The sequence below is a fragment of the Corvus cornix genome, chromosome 26, assembly GCF_000738735.6.
Source record: "Corvus cornix cornix isolate S_Up_H32 chromosome 26, ASM73873v5, whole genome shotgun sequence".
Lineage (NCBI taxonomy): Eukaryota > Metazoa > Chordata > Aves > Passeriformes > Corvidae > Corvus > Corvus cornix.
In genome coordinates, this window is record NC_046354.1 from 2,121,540 (window position 1) to 2,146,565 (window position 25,026).

At 53.7% G+C, this 25,026-nt stretch overlaps 1 protein-coding gene across 33 annotated transcripts in view; it reads right to left on the minus strand.

Annotated features, from left to right (window-relative positions):
* The window catches only part of NFASC (neurofascin), a 72,581-nt gene extending 49,671 nt beyond the window's left edge, over window positions 1-22,910 (minus strand). For 5 of the 33 annotated variants that reach the window (XM_039565136.1, XM_010404339.3, XM_010404335.3 and 2 more), the window contains exons 1-7: window positions 22,319-22,739; window positions 5,070-5,258; window positions 4,738-4,755; window positions 3,693-3,798; window positions 3,160-3,356; window positions 2,441-2,563; window positions 1,579-1,749 (exon numbers count right to left, since the gene is read on the minus strand). In XM_039565136.1, the coding sequence (XP_039421070.1) occupies window positions 1,579-1,749; window positions 2,441-2,563; window positions 3,160-3,356; window positions 3,693-3,798; window positions 4,738-4,755; window positions 5,070-5,258; window positions 22,319-22,619 (1,105 nt within the window). In that variant the 5' untranslated portion in view covers window positions 22,620-22,739. Of the gene's footprint in view, window positions 1-1,578; window positions 1,750-2,440; window positions 2,564-3,159; window positions 3,357-3,692; window positions 3,799-4,737; window positions 4,756-5,069; window positions 5,259-22,318; window positions 22,748-22,805 lie in introns of those variants that run through there. The other 28 variants (XM_039565123.1, XM_039565121.1, XM_039565125.1 and 25 more) reach the window with 15 other exon arrangements.
* Between the last annotated feature and the right edge of the window lie 2,116 nt (window positions 22,911-25,026).

Genomic DNA, 25,026 nt, shown 5'->3' on the forward strand with positions numbered 1-25,026 from the left:
GAAAACTGGAAGAGAATGATCCCATTTTCCATGGTCTGGGAGCGAAGGGATGAGGGGAGAAGGAGGAGGAGCTCAAATCCATGAAAATCCCCCAGGACTTCATCCACGCTACTTCCAGAGCTGGATAAATACCTCAGCACGGAGCCCTTGGAGGCTCCAAACCCCACAGATCTTTGTTTGCCGGGATTTTTCCCAAAAATAAAAGCTGGGATTTTCTTTGCCCAGCTCCGCAAACAGACAAATATTCGGAATTCACAAATGATATCTGGAATTTACAAATAATATCCGGAATGAATGACCTGCCCACGTTCCCAGCACTGGAAAAGAACCCTTTGGAATCACTTCAATCCCTGATTCCCTACTCCAGCTTTGCACCAAGGAGGAGCTGCTACACCGAGGTGGAAAACTCGTCATTCCCAGGTGCCTTTAATCACATCCTTGTTCATTCAAGCCGCCGGGAAATCAAATCAAATTCCTCCCACCGGGATTCGGGAGCACCTGGTGCTTCCCAAAAAAACCAGCCAGCACCTCCCAGTTGGATTTACTGGGAATACTGGGAACGTGTGGAAGCTCCTGCCCAGTGGTGGTTGATGTTCATTGAGGATTTTGTCACCTGGAGCCCCCGTCACAGCTCAGGGTCCTCACGTCCCTCAAATTGCCTCCATTCCCTCTTCCAGAGTCACCCCAGCGCACCAGGAATTCCTTTTCCTTCAGGAATTCTCATTCCTGGAGAAGAACCTGCCCTGGAAGAGCCTGGAGCCCATGGAAAGGCTCCAGAGAGAGCCCCTCGTGTCCCCTCATCAATGCTCAGTGGGGACACCTGGGAATGCCCATCCCGAGTATCCCACCGGATTCCAGAGGCTCCAACCCTCCTGGAGACACCTCCCGGAGCAAAGGATGCCCAGGAATATCCACAGACACATTCCACACTCGTTTTCCCACATCCAATCCCCTCATGCAGCGCCAGAACCTGCAGCAAACCACGACCAATTGCACCTTCCCAAAGCAGGGAACAATCCCTGGATATTTTATGCTTCCCTGAATGTGGTGGGAATGTGGAAACACTCCCTGTTTTATCCCCAGCGCATGGAATTGGTGATTCCTGCATTTCCCTGGAGATGGTGGGAACGCTTCACTTGTGTCAAAACACTCCCAGTTTTATCCCAAAGACACGGAATTGGTGATTCCCGCACCAAATCACCTCTGGATATTTTACATTCGCCTGGAGACAGTGGGAATACTCCAGGTGTGTCGAAGCTCTCTCTAATTTATCCCAAACACACAGAACTGGCGACTCCTGCATTTGCCTGGAGACGGTGGGAACGCTCCGTAGGTACTGAAACACTCCCAGTTTCATCCCAAACACACGGAATTCCTACGCGAGGCCACCTCTGGAACCCTAAAACCAGGAAACTACAACCCCTCCCTCCCCACCCACCCCAAAACCACCACTCCCCACCCAAACCCACTCTTACCCCATCCTAACCAAACCACAGGAGCCACTCTTCCCTTGCTGGATTCCCAGCTGGAAAACCCTACGGGATAGAGCCCAAACTGGTCGCCCAGTGAGGCACTTACTGGTTTTGACCTTGAGGGTGTAGGGGTTCTTCTGCTGGATGGTGTGGGTGAAGTGGAAGCGGGCATTGCAGCTGTAGTCGGTCTGTGCGTCCCGCGCCAGGACGTTGGAGAAGTAAAGGTCCCCGTTGTGGCCCTGGGACACACGCTTGTCCTGCGGGATCGGCTCCATGGCTGCGGGAGAACAGCGGGAATTCAGCGGGAGGCAGGATTTACGGAGGAGGGGAATGGTGGAGGTGAGGGAGGGATGAGGTGTGTGAGGTGTGGAGTAGCGGTGGTGAGCCTGAAGTAGGAGGAAGGGCCCTAAATTAGCAGGAATGGCCCTAAACTAGCAGAAACTACCCTAACTTAACAGTAATGACCCTAAACTAGCAGAAACTACCCTAAATTAGCAGGAATGGCCCTAAACTAGCAGAAACTACCCTAACTTAACAGTAATGACCCTAAACTAGCAGCCATGATCCTAAACTAGCAGTAATGACCCTAAACTAGCAGAAACTGCCGTAAACTGACAGAAACAACTCTAAACAAACAGAAAGTGCCCTAATGAACAGAAGCTACCCTAAACTTGAGGAAAATACCCTTAACTAGCAGCAACAACCCTAAACAAACAGGAACTACCCTAAACTAGCAGGAATCACCCTAAATTATCAGGACCAACCCTAAACTAGCAGAAAGAGCCATAAATTAACAGAAACCACCCTAAACTGACAGAACCAACCCCAAACTGACAGAACCAACCCCAAACTGACAGAAACCAACCCCAAACTACCAGTAACAACCCCACCCACGGTTATTTGAGACCCCACGGGCGATGGAGCCGCCATTCCCAGGATTCCCGGTGGGAAAGGCGCTCCTGACTCACAGCTGCTCATCCAGAAGATGACGGGCTCCGGGAGGCCGGGGGGGGGATTGCACTGCAGGCTCAGTGGGGCCCCCTCATCCACCTCGATCACATCCACCTTTTCCTTGGGCCACAGCGGAGACTCTGCCACGGGAAGCAAAGGAAAGTGAGGGAAGGATTCCCACGGAGCAATTCCCGCTGGATGCGGCCTGGTTTCAGTACAAAATTCGTCTCTGCGTGTGCGAAACTCCCTGGAATCCATCCCTCAAATCCAAACCTTTAAATCCATGCCCTGGAATCCATCCCTCAAATCCAAACCTTTAAATCCATGCCTTGAAATCCATACCGTCAAATCCATCCCTGAAATCCACACCCTTAAATTCATATTCTCAATTCCACACCCTCAATTCCAGAACCTCAATTCCATGCCCTCAATTCCATCCCCTTAAATCCATGTCCTCAGTTCCATATTCAAATCCATCCCCTCAAATCCATCCCCTTAAACTCATCCCTCAAATCCACACCCTCAAATCCGTATCTTCAATTCCAAGCCCTCAATTCCATACCCTCAAATCCATCCCTTCAAACCCATCCCGAGCAATTCCCTGTCAGCTCCAGCCACAACCCCACTCCTTCCCCTCGCTCCTGGACACACCTGGACACACCTGGAGCCGTTGGAGCGCTCGATATTCCCCCCCAAACCTCCCGCGGCCCTGTTCCGCTTCCCGGGAATCACTCACTGGAAACCCGGAGGTGGATTTTGCTGGAAAGGGCTGTTCCGTAGTCGTTCCTGGCGAAGCACTGGTACTCGCCCTCGTAGTCGTCGGGCCGGCCCCCGCTGTGGAAGTCAATGACCAAAGTCCCCGACATCCTCCTCATGGACACCTTGGGATCCTTGGCCACGTTGAAGAACTTCCCATTCCGTGTCCAGGAAAAGCTGGAATGGCAAGGAAAAGCTGGGTTTGGAACCATTTCCCCCGTGAGGTCCTTACCTGCGCTGTGCCAAGAGTGGGATGGGATGGGATGGGATGGGATGGGATGGGATGGGATGGGATGGGATGGGATGGGGATGGGATGGGATGGGATGGGATGGGATGGGATGGGATGGGATGGGATGGGATGGGATGGGATGGGACGGGATGGGATGGGATGGGATGGGATGGGATGGGACAGGATGGGATGGGATGGGATGGGATGGGGAGGGAAGGTGGCACAGCTGGAGAGGCTCCAGAGCTCTGGGGGATGCTGGGAGGAGGGCTGGGAATGCACTCACGTGGGAACGGGATTGCCTTTGGCTTCACATTCGATGAAGATGTTATCCCTGGGATCCACGATGTAATCCTTGATGGATTGCTTGGTGATTGTGGGGGGCTGGGGCACTGCAAGGGAAGGGAATCCCGTGAGGAACCGGGGGAGATCCTTCTGTGCCATCCCGCAGCAACTCCTGCTGGGATCTTAGCTCCTTCCCCCGGCTGGGTGTGCGATTTGGGGTTTGAATCCTGAGGAAATTCCCATGAATTCCCTGAATTCATCAGCTCTCGGAGCATCGCAGTGTCCAGACTCTCTTTAAGTACCAAAAAAACCCAATTCCCTCTCCGTATCTTGGTGTCATTAGGGAATGTCCCAGTTCCATCCTCCTGCTCCCGCAGGGTGAATCCAGTGGGAATTCATCCTGGATCTGCAGCTCAGAAGGGGCTGGGCCAGGGATCCCGAGACATTCCTGGTGCAAGGAAGAGACTCCAACCCCCCAAGATGGCCCCAAAGGAGCTCAGACCTGGAATTTAGGAGAATGGGGATGGGAAAAGGGACACAGGAACCCCGTGGCTGGAACAGGACCTGGTATTTAGGGATGCAGGGATGGGAAAGGGAACACAGGAGCCCCGTGGCCGGAACAGGACCCAGCCCTGATCTCCAAACTGCAGATCCCAGCCCCTGGGATGAAGATCCGAGGCTGTTTCCTCAACCCCCGAGATCCAGGGATGCTCCCAACACATCAGGACGTGGGGCTGAGCCTGGCACAGGTGCCAGAAGGGGAATCCTGCCTTTCTCCAAACCCAATTCCCTGCAGGAACAACTTTTCCATGGCAAACACAGCCCAGACCGTACTCCAGGGACAGCACAGACAGTCAGGAGCTCTTCCCGAGCTGCTCCAGCCTTTCCAGGCCCTTCCCAACCTGGATGTGTGAGAGAAGTGGCTCGAAAGGGGCTCAAAAATGTCCCCCAAGCGCCACCAGTGCCACCACCAGACCCTGCTCAGGGACCCCTCGTGCAGATTCGGGGACAAGGACACGGCCACTCGGAGGGCAGGGAGCACTTACATTCACTCTGGATATTTGCTGTTATTCCCAAAGGCAAAGCGTAGAGGAGAAAAGACAGGAGGTTAATTCAGGAGCAATCCCATTCCCAGCACGGCCATAAAACAAATCCAGGGAGTTTTTGCCAGGCCTTGCAAATCCTACACAAAAACCCTTTTCCTTCCAAATGTGGAGGAGAAAACCCAACAGCGGAGAGGAAAACCCAACGGTGGAGAGGAAAACTCAGCCATGGAACAGAAAATCGACCTGGGCTGTTCCCACCTTCATCCCACCTCCTCCCCATTCCAGTGGGGAATTTTTGGAGAGGAACTGGGGAGGATAAATCCCAAACTCACAATGCAGGGGGACCTCGATGGCACTGACGAGGTGCTGGAGGCAGAGGGCGAAGGCGATTCCGGCGCAGGTGACCTGGGCTCTCCTCGGGATCATCTTGGAGCTTCCCTGGGTGGCCTCAGGACCTTGGGATGTACCTTGGGGTGACCTTGGAATGTCCCCTGTGGTGGCACAGCCAGAGGGATCCTCAGCTGGAAAAAAATAACAAAACCAAACCCCAAAGTCACATTACTGAGCCAATCCTGGCGTATTCCCTTCGGAAACTTTGGGAACGTGGCGTTTCCGCCCCAAAAATGTTTGTGTGGGGTGGGAATCGGGCCAGGAATGATGTCCAGACTTTGGGGAACACGGAACAGCTCTCCTGAGCCTCAGATTGTCCCACTGGAAGGATTTATGGGGTTGTTTGGGCTCTGATCCTGGAGAGAGTGCCCAGGGACCAAGGGAAAATTCCAGGAGCAGTGGGATACAAATGGAGCCCGTGGGATCGAATAAAAAAACGGATTTGCCATTTAAAACATTAATAATAATTTTTTTTTTATGCATAAGAAATACTGAGGAATATCCAATCCCTCAGGGCACTGGGATGAGCTCAGGGGTCTGGAGTCCCTCATGTCCCAAAAAACCTGGCATTGATCCAGCAGAATTCTAGGACTGGAATCTTTCCCAACCGGTCTCCAAATAATCCCATTCCCAGCCAGGATCCAGCTGTTTCCCTGCCAGATGTGCCGCACTCCCAGCAGACCCATACAACTTCCCGGGATCCCATTTTCCATCCGGACGCCTTTTATCCCTCTGGTAACAAACACAAATCCCGAAACGGCAAAAAGGAGGATCCTTCATCCCGATTTTTACCCCCTGGGTGTGAGGCAGTGGGGGTTTATAAAGGGTCCAAATAGGAGCAGTTTGGGTCTGAAAAGTGAGGAATTTGTTGTTTTCCTTGGATTTGGGGGTGAGGAATGGCTGAGAGGGAAGGAAGAATTTCCTGGCACAGATTCCTGGGGGATATTTGGAAATACAGGAATATAAAAGGGCTGAGCTCAAACTCTAACGGCAAATCAGGGAATCCTGGAATGGTTTGGGTTGGGAAGTGAATTTAAAGCTCATCCCAAGGGCAGGGACATTTCCCAATATCCCAGGTTGCTCCAGCCTGGCCTTGGACGCTTCCAGGGATCCAGGGGCAGCCACAGCTTCTCCCTACAAATCCCTGTAGGGCCAATCCCCACTGCAATGGGAATGCAAAAATCCAGGAATATCAGGAAGAAATTAAATGCCAGACAACTTTTGAGCTCTAAAAGTGACACAGAATCCCCAGACTGAACCCATGGGTGGAATCCTGTGGGAACGATCCAGGATGATCCATAGGATTGCACGGAGCAGCGCTGACCGGGAGCAAGGAAAAGCACACAGGGAATTCATCCCCTGGAAAATACCAGGCTCCTCCAGGCTCCTCCAGGCTCCTCCAGGGCCCCTTTGTCCAGAGCAGATGTGGGCAGCGGGAACAATTCCTGGGAACAATTCCTGCGCGTGTAGGTGGGTCCTGGAGAACACAGCCCCTCTTTGTCCCGGCCCTCCCGCCGGGAACAGGGAATTCTCCCGGCACAGCGGCGGGAGCTGCCACAGTGAGGGAGGGATTGGGTTTAATCATCTCGTTAGGACCAGCAGGATGCTCCCAGCAGCAGTTGGACTTTCATCCCAACTTATCCCGATTTATCCTGATTTACAGCTGCAGGAGGAGCAGTAAAACTTCGGGAATTGCTGTTCCCAGGGAACATTCCGGCAGCTCCCTTTTATTGCTCAATTAAAGCTGATGGAGGAGCACCGAGCGACTTTGCTGCCAGGAGAAAATCCTGTTGGGTTGGGATAATGGGAATCAGGGATTTTAAAAGCACCCATGGATGTGATTCCCACTGTTTGGAGCCAGGCTGGGAGAGCTGGGAATGTTCAGCTGGAGAAGGGAAGGATCCAGGGAGAGCTCAGAGCCTAAAGGGGTTCCAGGAGAGCTGGAGAGGGATTTGGGATAAGGGATGGAGGGACAGGACACAGGAAATGGCTTCACCCTGGAAAAGTGGAGATTTAGATGGGATATTGGGAAGGAATTTCTCCCTGGGAGGGTGGGGAGGGGCTGGGATGGAATTCCTGGAGAATCCATGGCTGCCCCATCCCTGGAAGCATCCAAGGCTGGGTTGGAGCAGCCTGGGATAGTGGAAGGTGTGGGAGGTGGAATGGGATGGGCTTTAAGCTCCCTTCATCCCAAACCATCCCAGAATTCCACGGAATGTTGCATCCCTACAACACCCATAAGAAACCATCCCAAGTAAATGTTGGGACTTATGGCCCGAAAATCCATGGAAAGAAGGAAGGGAACGATCACAAAGGCAGGACAGGATCATCTGGCATTCCAAATGGAATTCCAAATTCCAAAGGGGTGGACCTGCCTTTTTCCTGGGAGCGGGGGGAGCATTCCCAGCTTTCCTCCGCCCGGAGGAGAGAGCAGCACTTCGTTCCCATTCCCATTTCCGACCTCAGCTCCAGCCTTCACAATTGTTCTGGGAAACATTTCCCAGAAACCCCGGCAAATCCATCGGCATTCCATCCTCTCCTCCTTAAAAAACAACCATTCCCAGCAATGAACGCTTCCCTGCGGATCCAGGAAACAGGGAAAGCCAGGGGTTTATGGGAAACGCATCCCGGGGTGAAATATTGAGGCTCCAGCCTCTATCCCTGCTGTAATCCCAAAGGATATCCCGGACCTCCTGGAAAAAAGGACACCTTTCCAAGCAACAGAGGTTCCACCACCATTCCCAACCCTCTGGAAAAACTCCATTTTTTTGGGATAATCGCCTGTCTCTTCCTGCCGCTGCATTCCCAGCATTTCCTTAAGGAAAACCTCTTTAAGGAACACATTCGGGGCTGTTTCTCCCAGCCCCTGATCCTTGTCCCGCTCCTCCATGGAATTTTTGCCATGTTCCACATTTTCCTTTCATTCCCCGGATCTCTCCCGCCTGGCACTTGGGTGAGGCTCAATCCCAAGCATTTTTAAAGGAACGGAACAAACAAAAAAAGCATTGAGGGAGAGCTCCAGGATTTCACCGGGAATGGGGATGGCTTCCCAAAATCACCCACCAGGATCCCTCCTGTGGGAAGTGGGAATGAATCCATGAATCCCCTGAACTCTGGAGCGGGCAGGGAGGAGATTTGGGATTTAGAGTTCAATCTCCCAGATTGGGAGCAGCTGTCCCTGGGTTCCTATCCCAGAAATAGCTGGGAATAGCAGGAATGGGATCATTGCTGGAAGAGCTGAGGCTGCGTTTTCAGGGTGGGAGGGGTTCTAATTCCAGGATTAAATCATTCCCACTTGGAGCGGGGCGGGAGAGCGGGAGCAGCTCCAGGGCTCCTCATCCGTCACAGCCCCACTAAAATGGGAATGGATTTATCCTCCTGTCCTTCCGGGAACGGGAGGAAATGCTGGAATTCCATTAAGGACAGGAACTCCACGGAAGTGTCATTCCAAGGTCAAGTGGGAGAAGCGGCAGGAATGGGAAATAAATGGGATCGCTCGGCTCCAGCAGAAAATACAATTTAACCTTCCCGATCCAGGAAAAAAAAGGAAAAGGAAAGCACAGAATTTTCCCTGGAAAGCCCCAACGTGGCTGGAAGCAGCCGGAGAATCCCAATATCCCTGTGGCAGCTGGGAATTGTCCCCGCGGCGCTGATCCTGCGGGATGTGTGGGACACCAGGACATCCAATCCCGCTAATCAGCTTCCCACCCTCCCACTGCTTCCCAGGGATTTTCCTTCCCCCAGCAGAAAACAAATCCCAATTTTTTGGAATTATCTGGTTGAAAACAAAGGGAGTGCAGAGGATTCCTGCACCTCGGGAACGGCTGGCTTTTTAGGGAATGAGTTACGTTGAAAACTCCTTGTTTTTCCTTGGAATTTCAAAGGGAAAAGCATTCACGGCCCTCCTGATATTGGAATTTTGATTGGAAAAAACACACCGTGGCTTAATTAGGATGAGATTCATTTGGGAGGAACAAGGAAAGGAAGTGGGGTGAAAAATAGGGATTGAAAAGGGAAAAATCCAGGTAGGAATGGGAAAAGTTTGGTGCCACCCCTCCCTGTGTCCCCTCATGTGACACTGCGGGACACTGGGGCTGCTCCAGCACCACTTTTCCAGGAATCCCAACAGAAAATCCCAAAAAACTGTGGGGCGGTGACTCAGGGACACTCCGGGCACCTTTTCCCATTCCCAATGGAGCAGCGAATCCCATCCCAGCAAATGCCATCCCAGCAAATCCCATCCCAACCCCGCCGGCAGCTCAGGACAGCTGGAGGTGACACTGGGCCGTTGTGTCACCTCCTCTCCGGGGCCACCCATCCCACGCTGTTCCCAGAAAACCCACGGAGCCGGTGGCAACGGGGACGCGGGCAGTGCCTGTCCCCAGAGTGTCCCTGGGCCACCCCTCCTGGTGGCATCTGGCCCTGGGATCAGCCAAGGGTTAATCAGGTGGAAAAACAACCCTGGGATGGATCCTGAGCCTCTGGAAAAGCTTCCCGGCTCCCACCTCCGCTCCTGCTGCCGGGAACAACCCAGGGAGGAGATCCCGGAGCTGGGCCTGGAGCAGCCGGAGCCTCTCCAAGGATGGGAACGTTTGGAGAGTCACAGATCTGCACCAAACATCTTTCACCGGATATTCCGCAGTCATGGAATGGGCCTTGGGATGGCTTTCCATAAAGAGCCGACCAAGTCACGGAATTCCAGGTTTTAGGCAGTTTTCCAAAGGAAAACCCCTCCCTGCTCATTCTTGGCTCATCCCAAATCCAGCTGGGAATGGCTTTGCTGGAGACATCAATTCCTCCAAGTGTAATGAAAGCTGGGAGACTTTGATCCACGGAATTTATCCGTTATCCAGTTAAAATCAAACCAATCCCACAGTGTCCCCACCACGCATCCAATATCCTAAAGGAGAATTCCAGAAGATTCAGATTGGGGGGTCCTCAAATCCCATCCAGCTCCACCCCTGCCATGGGCAGGGACATTTTCCACCATCCCAGGCTGCTCCAAGCCTCGTCCAACCTGGCCTTGGACATTTCCAGGGAAGTTTATTCCCAAAAAACCCAGCTGGTGACCCAAAGTTGATGCTCCACGTGTGTCCCATCATTCCTGGCAGGGTTTGGTAATCCCATTCCTGCTTCCTTCCCCAGGAATTGTGACAGCCCTCGAGGACAGATGGAGCTTTTCCACAGGAATGGGGTGAAATCCCAAATTTATTCATTCCCCGGAGCTGGGAATGAGGAGGGCAACACCATTCCCTGCTATTTCCCACCATTCCCTGTTTTTTCTCGCCATTCCCTGTTTTTGCTCACCCATCCCTGGCATTTCTCCCAACTTTTCCCGTCACTCTCCACAGAATCGTCACCCTTTGTCACTCCATCATCAAATCCCGGTGTCACCACCTCTCCATCTGCCTCCGGAGCTGCCTCCAAAACGGGAATAAATTAATTGGGAGAAGCTTTTGGCTCCGGGATAATGAAGTTGGCACAAACCCAGCTCAGGAGGCAGCCCAGGGATGCCGTGGTTAAACAAAAATTCCATAAAAATAAAAGGGATTTGGGGGAATTAAAAGGCCAGGTTGGAATTCAGGGTTTCCTTGGAAAAGGTCAAAGGATGGGGGGATGGATTGAGCCAGGGATGAATGAAACGAGGATTTTTATTCCCTGAGCTGCTGAAGCTTCCCAAAATCCCTGGAAAAGGTGAAATCCGTGTCCTACAAACCGTTGGAAACACAAATCTCCCCTTGCTGACAGCACTGGAAGCGGGAGGGAAAATCCACAGGAAAATTGTGGAGTTTAAAGCCATGGAAAAAAACCAAAGGAAAGGGAAATTTCAATATTTAATAACTCCCAACTCATCTCCGATCCGCCAAAGATTCCTGCTGGGAATATTCAATGGAAAAAGCGTGAAAATCTATTAAAACCCCGGAGCTGAGGGAAACAAGGAGCAGGAATCAGGAATGAGGCCTGGATCAGCAAATTCCTTGAATTCTGCAGGTCAGAATTGGAGCTGGAATCCAACTTTAGTCAAATACTGAGGTTTTCCATGAAAAATTCAGGGAGAGGAGGAAGGATCCCACATCTGGCACAACCTGTCCACCTCGGGCACGACCTGTCCAAAAAAACCATTCCAAGTTTTTCCCTGGCTTTCCCAGGATAATGTGGGAACGCAGAGCGTGTCCCGCCCTGGCTGAGGTGATGTGGAAAATTGGGAATCTCCCTCCCATGGTTTAGGGAAGGATTTCTCTCCTTTTTTCCAAGCTCAAGCCGGAACGAGCGCTCTGAGCATTTTTTTTGTGGAAAAACCAGAATTTCCCTGCGGGAGGGATGAATACCACAGGATCCAGGCACAAAACCCCTTTAGGATGTCAGGGAATCCCGCAAAAAGCTCGGAGCTGGATGATCCGGAGCATTCCTGCAGGATGCCGGACCCCTATTTGGGATTTTCCGGCTTTCCCAATCCTTTCCCTGCTGCTCTCCCGCATCCCTCGGGATCGCATCCCTCACTGGTGGCCATGGCAACACCAATCCATGCAGGAAAGGGGAGGAATCTGCTCCCCAGCTGGAAAATTATTCCTGAGGAATGAGGGAGAGCTCGGAGCCGACCCTCTGGAAGCTGCTCCTGCCCGGAGCAGGTGGGAAAAGGCCCTTCCTGGCTGTTCCCATCGGGAAAATTCTCCTGATTTATTATTAAATAGGGAAAAAATCCCTTTTGTTGTTGTTGTTGGGTTCAATTAGGAGGAAAATCTTCCTGGAGGGATCCTTGGTGATCCCAGCCCTGCTCCCAGCCCCTTTCCCGCTTTTCCAGAGCCTCTGGAGTCCGAGCATCTGAGCGGGAGGAGAGTTTGGGAAAGCGGAGCAGGCAAAGCCTGGCTTTAAATAGTCACGGAATTGCTCCGTTCCTGGGAGGAGGACGGCGCTAATTCCCAGCTCCCGAGGGAATTCTGCTCCATCAGCTCCAGCTCCGAATTCCAGAGGCTGCGGGGAGCTCCAAACCTCCTGCCTGTGCTTCCCACTGCTCCATCCCTGGCTGCTCTGGAATGACCCCATCCCACACCAGTGTGGATCCAACAATTCCCATCAGCTCCAGCTCTGAATTCCCGGAGGATTTTCCACATCCCTGGAATGACTCCCTGAGCCCCCCACATCCCAAAAAAATCCCCATTTCCCTCTCCCCATCCTCCCCACAGACCCAGCGCCGGCTCATCCCAGCCCCTCCATCCCGGAGAAGGGCCGAGCCTCCACAACCCTGATCAATAATTCCAACTTTCTCCCTTTTCCGGCCTTTTCCCGCGGGAACAATGGAGCTGTGGCACCGGACACTGCCCACTCTGTGCCCTCCCCGTGCCCGAGTGCCAGCCCGGGCCTGTCCCCGTGTCCCCGCTGCCAGCAGGGAGGGGGTGACGGCGTTTTGTTCCCAGATGCAGCTTCCTTTTGTTCCCCATCCTGCGGGAAGCAGAGCAGAGACATCCCCGGCACTGAGAATTCCCAGTCAGGAATTTCTGAGTATCCCACCCATATTCCAGCTTGGAACTGTTGGTTTTTCCCCTCTCTCCCAGCTCGGTTTTACAGCAGGAAAAGCGCAGAGGAATAACGGGGGATCACAGGGAATCTTTGTTGGGATAATTGTTGGAAGGCGCTGACTGGAACAGAGGCGGCCGGGATTTCCCTGGAGGGCGGTGCAGGAACTTCGGGAGAGACTTCCCAGGGAATAAAAGCGGGAATTTCTCGGCAAAGGGCAGTGGGAGATTAGGACTAATCAGGCGGGCCCAGGAGCGATAAACCCGATTTGAAAACAAAGCTCCGCTTTGTAGCTTTAAATGAGGAATGGCCCGAACCCATCCGTGGTTTCATTAGCATCTCATTAATATGCAATTCCCATTTTCCCGATTAAACGTTGGGAGTAGGGAAGGCTGGGAGGAGGAGGAGGTGCCCCAGTGCCGGGTCCGAGCCCTGGGGACCCCTTTTGGTGCAAGAATTCCCATTTTCCTGCTTTCCAAGGTGCCCTCCAAGAATTCACCTTTTTCCTGGCTTGGATTTATCCAAATTCTGATATTTGGGAGCGAACACAGCAGCATTCCCTGTTTTCCAGCTCCCGTATCCCAATATGGAATTAACGCCGCGCCAAGGGGAATGTTCTTATCTCCACCACCAAAATTCCCACTTTTGTGGGAACTTGGAGCTTCCAGGAGCCACTCCCGAGGTTTTGGCGCTTCCCTGAATCCCATCCCAGTTCCCTCCAATTCCAGCACCCCCTCAAATCCTCCTTCCCCCACCACAAACCCTGCTCAGTTCCACTTTGCTCCTGATTAACCCTCGGGAGCCGCCAGGATAATTCCAGCCCAGCTGATCCCGGATTTTCTGGGATTGGGCGATGCCCAGCGGGCACGGCAGAGAGATTTCCAACCGCTGGAAAATTGGAATGGGGCTGGGAGGGAGAAGGATGGGACAGTGAGAGGAGAAAAGCTCGGGATTTGAAACCATCAAAGCCCATCCCTGCTGATGGATTCATTCCTTCTCCCGGTTTTCCCTGGATCTGCTGCAATTAAAACGCGCTCCAGCCTCTTGGAGAGGGAACATTAAAGAGAGACAAGATCTGAGCGAGGCCGAGCGGATTTTAATTTACTCAGGATGCCTAAAGGAGTTCCTGGGATGTTCCATCAGGATATCAAAGGAAAAATGGGATGTTGGAGTGGATCTGCTCCTGCCCTGGCGCCATTCCATGATTTCCAAGGGAGAGGAGGAGGAGGAGGAGGAGGGAACAGCAGCATTCCCAAGGGTGGCCACGAAGGCACCTCCCAGACCCCCGCAGGTCACTTTGTCCCAGTGCTGGACTGGTTCTTTACAGGGATTTTGGGATTTCCCAGTGCCCAGAACCAGGAAGTCCTGCCTGGAGAGGCCTCAGCTTCCCGATTTCCCCAGGAGCAGAGCGGGATTGGCTCTGGCTGTGCGGGGCTGGAGCCGCGGTGGCCCCGGGGCATCTCCGGGTGGTGTCCACAGGACCTTCCCTGAGCCTGGAGGGTGGAGATGATCCCAGGAATTTCTCCTGGGGGAAATAAAGGGAAGAATGAGGGGGAACAAAGGGGAAAAGTGAGGGGGAATAAAGGGAAGAATCAAGGGGAATAAAAGGAAAAATGAGTGGGAATAAAGGGAAGAACAAGGGGGAACAAAGGGGAAAAGTGAGGGGGAATAAAGGGAAGAATCAAGGGGAATAAAAGGAAAAATGAGTGGGAATAAAGGGAAGAACAAGGGGGAACAAAGGGGAAAAGTGGGGGGGAATAAAGGGAAGAATCAAGGGGAATAAAGGGAAGAAGGAGAGGGAATAATGGAAAGAGTGAGGGGGAATAAGATTCCTTTAATCTTCCTGATGAACACTCGAGGCTGAGTGTTGGAGTTAATTGGAAATCCCAATTAACACTTCGGTGCACCCTGAACTTCCTGCTCCTCTGCTTCCAGCCTTCCCAGCTGTTCCCGCATTCCCATTTCATCTTTCCCTGCTTAAAAACCACATCCCACACCCCTTCCCCAGCTCCCAGTGGGGCCAGGCAGGACCCTTTGGATCCTTTTCCCCCAAAAAGGCCCCGAGATGAGGTTTCAGGATGAGATTCCAAGGATGTGGCTGGAGCAGCCGGATGATTCCCACACCGCTGGATCAGAGGGCTCAGCTCCATCCCAGGACCCCATTCCCCCTGTTCCCTCTCCTCCAATGGAGCACGGGGCTAAAATTATCCCTGAGCAGCCCAAATCCCAAATCCCAGGTTTTCTATGGCCTCTGGAGCCCAATCCCGAGCACAGCTCTGGCTGTGGCACAGATCGGGAGCAGAAATGGCAGGAGGGTGGCACGGATCGCTCCGAGGTGGCAAAATTTGGGATTGGCACATCCCGGACTGGCACATCCCAGACTGGCACATCCCAGACTGGCACATCCACCTGCACAGGGCCAGGGCCGGGGGATCTCCTGGGAACGGCCCCTCCAGAGCCTCTCCCAGCTCAGATTTAGTGGGAAGGGGATCCCAAAGTGTCCCAAAGCCCCTCTGTGGCTTCTCCCAGCTCAGATTTAGTGGGAAAAGAATCCCAAAATCTCCCCAAGTCCCTCCACAGCCTCTCCCGGCTCAGGTTTGCGGGGAGGTGGATCCCAAAGCCTCCCACAGCCCCACGCTGCCCATCCCATTCCAGAGATAATTGTGCCATCTGCCCTCCCGCATCCCAGCAGCTGTTCGGGATCAATCCCAGCCATTCCAACCCCCTTTCCACCGGACAATGGGCAGGAACTGCTTTTCCCTTGGGAAAGAGGGTTTATTTTGCTTCCTGGGGTGTTTCATCCCTGGAATATCCATGTGCATCCCAGTTTTTCACCTTGCTTTGGTTTGGAAGAGGAATTCTGAGAACCATCCTGGATGGGAATTCCTGAGAAGCGTCCATTCCCACCTCCATCCCAAATCCGGGATTCGGGTCAAAATCCTGCCAGGAACATTTCGAAAACCGCAAATTCCCCCCAGCTCAGCCGTGCTCCTCCCAGGAATCATTCCCACCTCCATCCCAAGCCCAGGCCTGACCACAAAGGCTGGAAAAGGGAGACAAAGGAGCTGGAATCGCTGGAATCAAACCTTCGGGAGCAGCCTGCTGTCCTGGGCCGGGGCCAGCTCAGCCTCGCAGCTGTCACCGGGGTCAGCGCATTCAGACGAGGTCAACCAAAAATCCCCAGGCCTGATCCCAGCTGCTGGAATGGCCGGGAATAAATCCCTGTGGGGCACTGGCAGCTGGATCCCGGAGCTGTCGGTAGGGAATGACAGCCTGGGATGTGCAAAATCAGAGTTTGAAGGACTTTTGGGAAAATCTGTCCTTAAAAATGTGCAGTTCTAGTGTTGGATGTAAAAAAATACGTGGATGGATTCACCCAAATTCCAGCTTTTCTGGGAATAAAGGGAGGAGCGCAAAGTTTCGACAGGAAGTTTGGGTTTAGGATATTTGATATTAGAATTCCAATTTTCCGGATTTAGGGGAAGAAGGAAATGGGATTATCAATTCATTGAGTGGATTTGAGGGGGAATCACGGAATCATGGAATGGTTTGGGTTGGGAAGGAGATTAAAGATCCCCCCAGTGCCCCCATAGGGGCACCTTCCCCTATCCCAGGTGGCTCCAAGCCCCATCCAACCTGGCCTGGGACACTTCCAGGGAAGGGGCAGCCATGGATTCTCTGGGAATTCCATCCCAACCCCTCCCCACACTCACAGGGAAGAATTCTTCTCAATATCTCGCCCAAATCTCTCCTTTTTCAGCCTGAACCCATCCCCTTGTCCTGCCATCCCAATTCCTGCTGCAGATTCCCTTTTCCTTCCTTGTAACCCCTTCAGATCCCAAGGTCTCCACACAAATCAAATCCCGAGGTCTCCACACAGATCAGATCCCAATATCCCCACACGGATCAGATCCCGATATCCCCACACGGATCAGATCCCGATATCCCCACACGGATCAGATCCTGATACCCCCACACGGATCAGATCCCAATATCCCCACACTTATCAGATCCCGATATCCCCACACGGATCAGATCCCGATATCCCCACATGGATCAGATCCCAATATCCCCACACAAACCAAACCAAACCAAATCCTGACGTCTCCACATGGATCAGATCCCGATACCCTCACACAAATCAGACCCCGATATCCCCACACAAATCCGATCCTGATATCCCCACACAAACCAAACCAAATCCTGAGGTCTCCACATGGATCAGATCCCAATACCCCCACACGGATCAGATCCCAATACCCCCACACGGATCAGATCCCGATATCCCCACACAAATCCGATCCTGATATCCCCACACAAACCAAACCAAATCCTGAGGTCTCAGATCAGATCCCAATATCCCCACACAGATCAGATCCCAATATCCCCACACGGATCAGATCCCGATATGCCCACACAGATCAGATCCCGATATCCCCCCACAACATTCCCTTCTCCAGGCTGAACATTCCCAACATCCCCAGCCTGTCAGAAGTGTCACCAGAGGAGGTCCCTGAGTGTCCGGGCACGTGCGGGTGGCACAAAGCCCCGTCCTGTCCCTCCCCTCCTCCCGCTCCCAGCTGGGATCGCCTCAACCCCATCCCAAGGAGATCCCAACAAGGAGCTTTTGTGGCCGGGTCTGCCGGGAATGCCGAAGCCAGATTTCAGGAATGTGACAGCACCGAGGTGACAGCAGGGACGGGAGCTTCTCCGGGGCCCCGCACTCCATCGGCGCCCGGCTGGGCTCACAGAGGGGCCTTTATCCCGCACGGAGCAGGATCGGGAGCGATCCCAACCCTCACAAACGGGGCTGTGTCCTTAAACCCGGAGTGGCTGGCGGTGCCACCATCCTGGATAGCCGAGGGAAGGGAATGAAGGGGCTTCGGGAAGAGGGGAGAAATATGGAAAAGATGGAGCAGAAGTCATCCAACAGCGTGGAAAGTAGGGGAAATGAGGTTGGAAAGGAATTCCCTCCGGGGCAGGAAGAAATCCAGACCCCCTGACAAGAATTGTAAGGGAATCCAACCCCTGGATGGATCCTGCTGGGTTTAAAATCCAAGGGGATGTTTTGGGAAGGGCAAACGAAATCCAAGGGAAGAGCCTGTGGGATTGGGAAGAGCCTGTGGGACACGAGAGGGGCTGGCCCCGAGTGCCGGCGATGAGGAGCAGGGATGTCGGCACGGGAAGCTCCTCGGGAACCACAGAAAACTTCCAGGAGTGGGAAGTCAGAGCTGATCTTCACCCAGAGGAAAAGGGAATGGTGGATTCTTTCCCTGCCTCCAGGCTTGGGGAATATCCAATAAAAACTGCTGGGAATATCCAATAAAAAATACTGGGAATATCCAATAAAGGCCGCTCCGACAGGGATGGGCAGAGGAGCCTTGTCCAGAGGAAAAATCCCCGAAGCCGCATGAAGAGGAAGCAGATTTTGTTCCCTGCTCCCGAAAACCCTGGAGGCAGCTGGATCCCCAAACAATTCCAGCTGGAATTACCTCAGGAGGTCACCACCATGGGGAGCGGGATCAGCCCTAAGCTCAGCTCAGCTGAGCCGCGTTTTACCCAAGTGGGGTTTAAAATCCCATCCCAAATTGTGGAGACCACCCAGCATCCAAGCTCCAGCTTAAAAACCTCTCTGGAGATGGAAAAGGGGCAATTCCCACATTCCCTGCATCCTGCTGTTCCAATGTATCCCAGTTTTCCCTGTTTATCCTGGATTCGAGGGGGAATAGGAAGGTGGGAACTCAGGGAATAACGCGGAGTTCCCAAATCCCCAGGAGGGCCTTCAGCACCCTGGAGAGCGGCCGGATCCAAGAGGATCCTTTTCCCACGCACGGACATTCCCGTGCTCGGCATTCCCAGGTTTTCCAGAGAATTTGTGGCTGCCCCACATCCCTGGAAGTGTCCCAGGCCAGCTTGGAGCAACCTGGGATAGCGGAAGGTGTCCCTGCCCGTGGAATGGGATGAGTTTGAATTTTCCAACCCAAATTATTCCATGATCCTGCAGTTCTTTTAACTTGGGGATCCTTGGGATAACCAGGAAAAGGGAACAATTCAGAGGGAAAAAGGGAATTTCGGTGCATTTTCCATGGATCCAAGGAGAACCTTCCCACTCTCCCAGCTCCTGTTGGAACTGCCAGCCCGGCCTATCCGCGCCAGGAGATTTCAGGAGGAATTCGGGATGCAGGCTGACAGAGCCGCGGGATCAGATTCCGCCTGGCCCTGGGAAAATGAGCAAAGTTCCGCTGCCAAGGAGGCGGAAAGCGGCGGAAAACCTGCCAGGAATTCCAATGAACCTCCGGCTTCACCTTGCGCCAACCCCAGGGGTTGTGCTCCCGTTTTCCCACTCCCTGGGAGGATCCAGGTTTGCTTCCAAAGGTGGGAAAGGCACATCCAAGAATCCAGGACAGGGATTTATCTGCTCTTCCCGAGCCTGGATTGTGCAAAGCTCCCTCTTCCCTTTGGATGCTCCTCTGGAAAACTGGGAATGCACCAACCCCCTGCTTAGGTTCAGAGGCAGACGAATGCAGGAAAGAATTCCCAGATTCTCCTTTTGAGGGAATATCTCCATGATTCCCTCCTCCCTGTGTCCTTGGGATGCTCCCTCCCAGCAGCATCCCTGAGGATAACAGGGCTGGATCCCAAAAGAATGGGATGAGACCCAAAGGAACCTGAGGAGGAGCATCCTCAGAAATTCCTGCCCACCCCAACTCATCCCTGCTTGTTCCGTGGATAATCCTGCTCCTCCGATCTCATTAAGTGGGAATGGTGATCCCGATAAGCCGAGGGATAAATCCTCCTCTTTTTTAATCCGTAATAACCCAGCCCGGTTTCTTTCAGCTCGGGATTAAAGGAAAAAGGAAAAGGGAGGGTGGAGGGAAGGATTATGGAACATTTAAACTTCCAGCAAGTTCATTCTGAGCCGGAATCCCTGGAATTCCACAATAATTATCCTGGATAGCCTGGAAAGGATGGAAGAGCCTTCGGGAAGAGGGAGGGAAAATGGAAAAGATGGAGCAGAAGTCATCCAACAGCATGGAAAAATGAGGAAAATGAGGTAGGAAAGGAATTCCCTCCGGGGCAGGAAGAAATCCAGACCTCCCTGACAAGAATTGTAAGGGAATCCAACCCCTGGATGGATCCTGCCGGGTGTTAGGAATATTTTGGGAAGGGCAAACGAAAGCTGAGGAATAAAAGGAAGTGCCGGAGTTTTTTTCCTTGGGATTTTTTAGGAGTCTCCTCGCAGGTTTTGCTGTTCAAATCAAATCGGATTTTCTCTGTGTTACTCAGTGAGTTTAAATCTTCCCAACTCCACTGCTTTTATTCCACCTAAAAAAGTGTGGGAAACAGGGAATTCCACAGCTCCCAGAAACCAAAGAAATGAAGGAATTCGGCCTGAGCTTCCAGGTTTTTCTGCCTGTAAGTGAAGTTCTGATGAGATCTGGGAGGTTGGTGCTGCCCTGACGAATAAATTACAACTCCATGGAAAATCCACTCCCACATGGAAAACAAATCCGGAAATTCCTGCCGAGCACTCCCAGATAAAATCAGAGCCTCAGGAGCGTCCTGGGAATGTGGCTGCTCCATTTTCCCAGATTTCTCAAACAAATCTCGAACTTTTCCTTTGGGGACTCCTCCTTCGCTGATGGATGGAGCCAAAAAATTCCGAAGCTCCAGATGGAACCAACAAATTCCAAAGCTTCGAGTTCCCCTTCCAAGCTCTGCCTGTCCAGATGAGCTCCACTGGTGTTTATCCAGGGAATAATTTCTTGGAACACCCCAGAACTTCCACATTCCTGATAATTGCCATGTTTCTGGATAAAACTGGTGTTTATCCAGGGAATATTTCCTTGGAGCATCCCAGAACTTCCCCATTTTTCCTCAGTGGGGCTGAGCAGGTGACAGGGACACAGGGAGGATCCGATCCTGGCCACGGCCATGATCCCTTTGGATAATTCCTTGGCCCAAGGTCACCCCGCCGGAGCTGGAGCATTGGGATTAAGAATGGCTCCAGTGGGAAGTGAAACTTCTTTAAATCCATTTATTCCCCCTTTTCCCAAGAAAGGAAGCACCAACAAAGATCCCTTTTCCTCCTGCCCGTGTCCATCCCCTCCTTCCTGATTGTGGGAATCTCCAAGACTTTCCTGGGATGGCATTCCCAGCTTCCTGTTCCCATTCCCAGGCGGATCCTGGCTCACTGTTCACAGCTGATCCCAACCCCTTCCCTGCTCATCCCTGAGGCTGCAACCCCTCTACACCCAGGAGTATCCCGTGAGTATCCTACTCAGAGTATCCCAACCACCTCCCAGGAGCAAAGATAGGGAAAAATTCCTCATTTTTTCCCCGTTATTATTCAATATTTTTGCCCATTTTTGACCACCCTTTATGGTGCAGATTTTCCAGCAGATTTTGGGGGATTTTATCCCTGAAAACCCCGGAAAAAAACGAGAGGAAAACAAATCCTTATCAATCAATTTGGAAAACTCGGGATATTCCCCATTTAATCATCAGCTGGGAGAAGGGATGATTGGATTGGGCCGGGTTTAAATCAAATCCCTCAGGATGAAGATGGGGATGAGGATGGGGATGAGGATGAGGAGGGAGCTTTGTTAAGCCCAGAATTAACACAAAGCCAGGCCTAGGTCCCAACTCCTGTAAACAAAGTCGCTTCTCCAACCGAACAACTTCTCCCTGTCAGCCGAGCGGTTTTCCATGCATTATTTATGTTGGATTCACGTTACAACCACACACACACACACAAAAAAATGGGAAAAGTGGCAAAGGCCCAGCCCGGAGCTGGGAAATGACAAATTTAAAAATAGAAATCGACCAGAAAATGCTAAATTTGAGGAATTCTCTTTTTCAGGAGAGAAAGCAAAGTTTTCTTGGAACAAAATTTCTTGGAACAAAGCAGCCCCTCGGTGTCTGCCAAAGATGGGGGAGGTTTTCCAGGAGCACGGGCGGAAAGAAAGGAGTCAGCATCCCTGGAAAAGTCACAGGATTCCTGCTTTTGTCCTCGGCAGCTGCCAGGAGCACCCCGGAAACACCACAGCGCCACAGGATCCATCTTAAAGCAGCCGGGCCTCTGCTGGGCATGCCAGAATTCCAGCTTTTCCCGCAATTCCCGCATCCCCCCGGCCCTCGGCACTGCCCCTCTGCCGGGATCCAGCCGAGAACACGCCGGGATGACTTTCAGGAGTGCTCCAGAGCCATCCCAAGGACCTGACCTTGAGGAAAGAACCCACAGGCAGCATTCCAAAGGGAAAAGCAGAAACCACCCGAGCAATACGCACCGGCCATTCCCAGTTTTAGCAGGGATGGGATTTTCTGGCCGAAACCTCCGTTTTTCCCACCCAAAACCCCTCTTGGTGCCATTCCCAGAGGCCTCCCCGGGATGGAACGCGCGGCTTCCCTGCTCCCTGTCCTCCAAGGAGCACCTGAGGCCATGGAAAAGGGAGGACCCCGCTCCATCCCAACAATCCCTCTCTCCCAGGCCCCAGCGCTTCCACCTCCGCCACGGCCTCCTCATCCCATTCCCGAGCTTTTCCCGGCGATGGGAGCAGCGGGAGCTCCCGTGGAGCCGGGACTCCCAATGATTCAGCACTTTCCCCCCTTTCCCGGAGGGAATCGATCCGCGGGAGCGCTGCAGGAGGATGCGGATCCCGCACCCGGCACTCACCGCTCGCCGCCGGGGCCCGGCGCTTCCCGGCGCCGCATCCCAACCCAGGTGCGTTTTCCCGGTGGATTTTTCCGGCCCAGGATGTTCTTCCGGAGGGACAATCCACCCCCCGAAGGCGACAGGGAAGGAGCGAGGAGCTGGGGGAGCAATCGCTGCTCCCCGCGAGCTTTCGGGCCCCCAAAGTTGCGCTGTCACCCCAAGGTCCCCGCCCGGGCTGCGCTCCCCGTGCCCCCGCACCGCCACCGCGGGATTTTGTCACACGCAGGGACACGAAGCCGTGACGTAACAGCCAAAATCCCATCACATGCCCCAGCTCCCCCCTCCCGGGGTCCGGCCAGCAAAACCCGGCCGATTTTGGGGGTCACCGAGCAGCTTTGGGACCCCAAACCCGCGCTGAGGATGCGCGGCCCCCACCCCGTGCTCAGCCCCGAGCATCCCCCGGGAGTTTCTCGCATCCCGGTGCTTCCCGATCCCGGTTTCTCCTTACCCGGTGGGAGCTGGGGTGGCCGCAGCCGGGGCTCGGGGCGGGCTCGGTGCGGGCTCGGTGCGCCGCACTGCGCGCTCCCGGGCGCGGCCGCGCCGCACTGCGCGCTCCCGAGCGGGCGGAGAGAGAGCGCGTCCCGGCAGCAGCAGCAGCAGCAGCAGGAGGAGGAGGAGGAGGAGGAGGAGGAAGAGGCAGGGAAGGGAGGGAGGGAGGGAGGAAGGCACGGGCTGGAGGGGAGGGGGATGAGCAGGGGGAGGAGCTCATTAGCGGCGCCCTTAATGAGCAGCCGCAGACGCGCAGCACGGGGCTGAGCCCTCCCAGTCCTACAGGCGCAATCCAGGGACAGAAACGGGAATTTTGGGGAAGGGGAGGATGAGTTTGGGACACCCCGAGGGTGAGGAGGGTCCCCCGGGGGGCTCTGTGTCCCCCCAAGGGCGAGGAGCTGACCCCTCCCAAAGCCCCGCGCACAATCCAGGGACAGAACCGGGAATTTTGGGGAAGGGGAGGACGAGTTTGGGACACCCCGAGGGTGCGGAGGACCCCCGGGGGGCCAAACCATCCTCAAGGATCAGCAACGAAGGACAAAAAAAAAAACCCCTGGAGTTAAATTCGGGGACATTTTTCCATTTTTTTCGAAGGGTGAGGAGCATCCCGCGGTGCTGCTGGAGGGGAGCGCGAGTGGCACGGCTCGGCTCGGGGTGCGCCATCAGCTGCTGGCACTGCTGGCACTGCTGGCACTGCTGGCACTGCTGGCACTGCTGGCTCTGTCCCCCTGAGTGACCAGCACCGGTGACCACCCGAGCCCGGCCATCTCCGCGGCCGCTCGGGGATCAGAGCTCGCGGTTTAATTAAAGCTCCCCCACTCCCAGGGAGATTTGTGGCCTCCCCTTCCCATGATTTTTATTCAATTCCCGATTTTCTGCTGAGGCTGCAGAGCTGGAATTGATGGATGTGGGTGTCGGGCAGCGCCGGGGTGAGCCTGGGTTTCGTCTCGCTGGTGAATTGGATATAAAAATATGAAATATTTGATTTTATAGGTAGAAAAATATGTAAATGAAATAGATCGAACGATGCCAGAGCAAATCCTGGAATGATTCATGGAATCAGGGAGTGGTTTGGGCTGGAAAGGAGCTTGAACTCGTCCCATCCCATGGGCAGGGATGCAATCCACGATCCCAGGCTGCTCCAACCGGGCCTGGGACACTTCCAGGGATGAGGCAGCCACGGTTTCTCTGGGAATTACGTCCCAGCCCCTCCCCACCCTCACAGGGAAGGATTCTTCCCAGTATCCAACTGGAATTCCCCCTTTTTCACTCTGAACCCGTTCCCCCTTTTCCTGTCACTCCAGGCCCTTTTCCAAAGTCCTTTTCCATCTTTCCTCTTGGTTCCTTCAGCTCCTGGAAGGTCACATTGGATCATCCCAAAGCTCCCTTATCCAGGCTGAGCAATCCCAATTTCCCAGCCTTTCCTCACTCCAGAGCTGCTCCATCCCTCGGATCGTCCTGGAGCCTCCTCTGGATTTGCTCCAGCGGCTCCAGGTCCTTCCTGAGCTGGGAATTCCAGGGCTGGAGCAGCTCCGCAGGAGGGTCTCACCTGAGGGGGCAGAATCCCCCCCTCCCCTGCTCCATTCATCCCCTGGTTTAGCCCAAAAAATCCATTCCCAGGTGTTGCCATCCCATGGAAACGAGGAAAGAATTCCCGGGTCAGAAATTCCACGTGGATCCCCGGCTTTGCTGGATCGCCAGAGGGAAAAAACTTCCTGGGGGGGATGTGGGGAAGGAGCTGGAAATCCCGGTTTCCCTATGGAATAACAGATACCGGGAGCAGCTGCTGGGAAAGGAGGGAGATAAATCGACCAGGAATATTCTGGGATAGAGCAGAATTCCAGCCCTCCATCCCCAGCTGCTGGGAGCTGGGGAAAAAAAGGGGGAAAGCCATGGGGAAAACCGGGAATAAACCAAACCATCCTCAAGGATCAGCAACAAAGGACGAACAAAAATCCCGGAGTTCAATTCGGGGACGTTTTTCCATGGATGTCACCAAAGTCAGGGATCTTCTCCCTGACGCTGCAGCTTTGGGAACATCAGATTTCACCGGGCTTTGCCTTTTCCGCCCGGATCCTGCTGGATTTGGGGCAGGAGAAGGGAATTTCCGGAGCTGCCTCTCCAGCGGTGCTGACTGCTCCTCCAAGATGCTGATCCCGGAGAATTCCAGAGGGATCCAA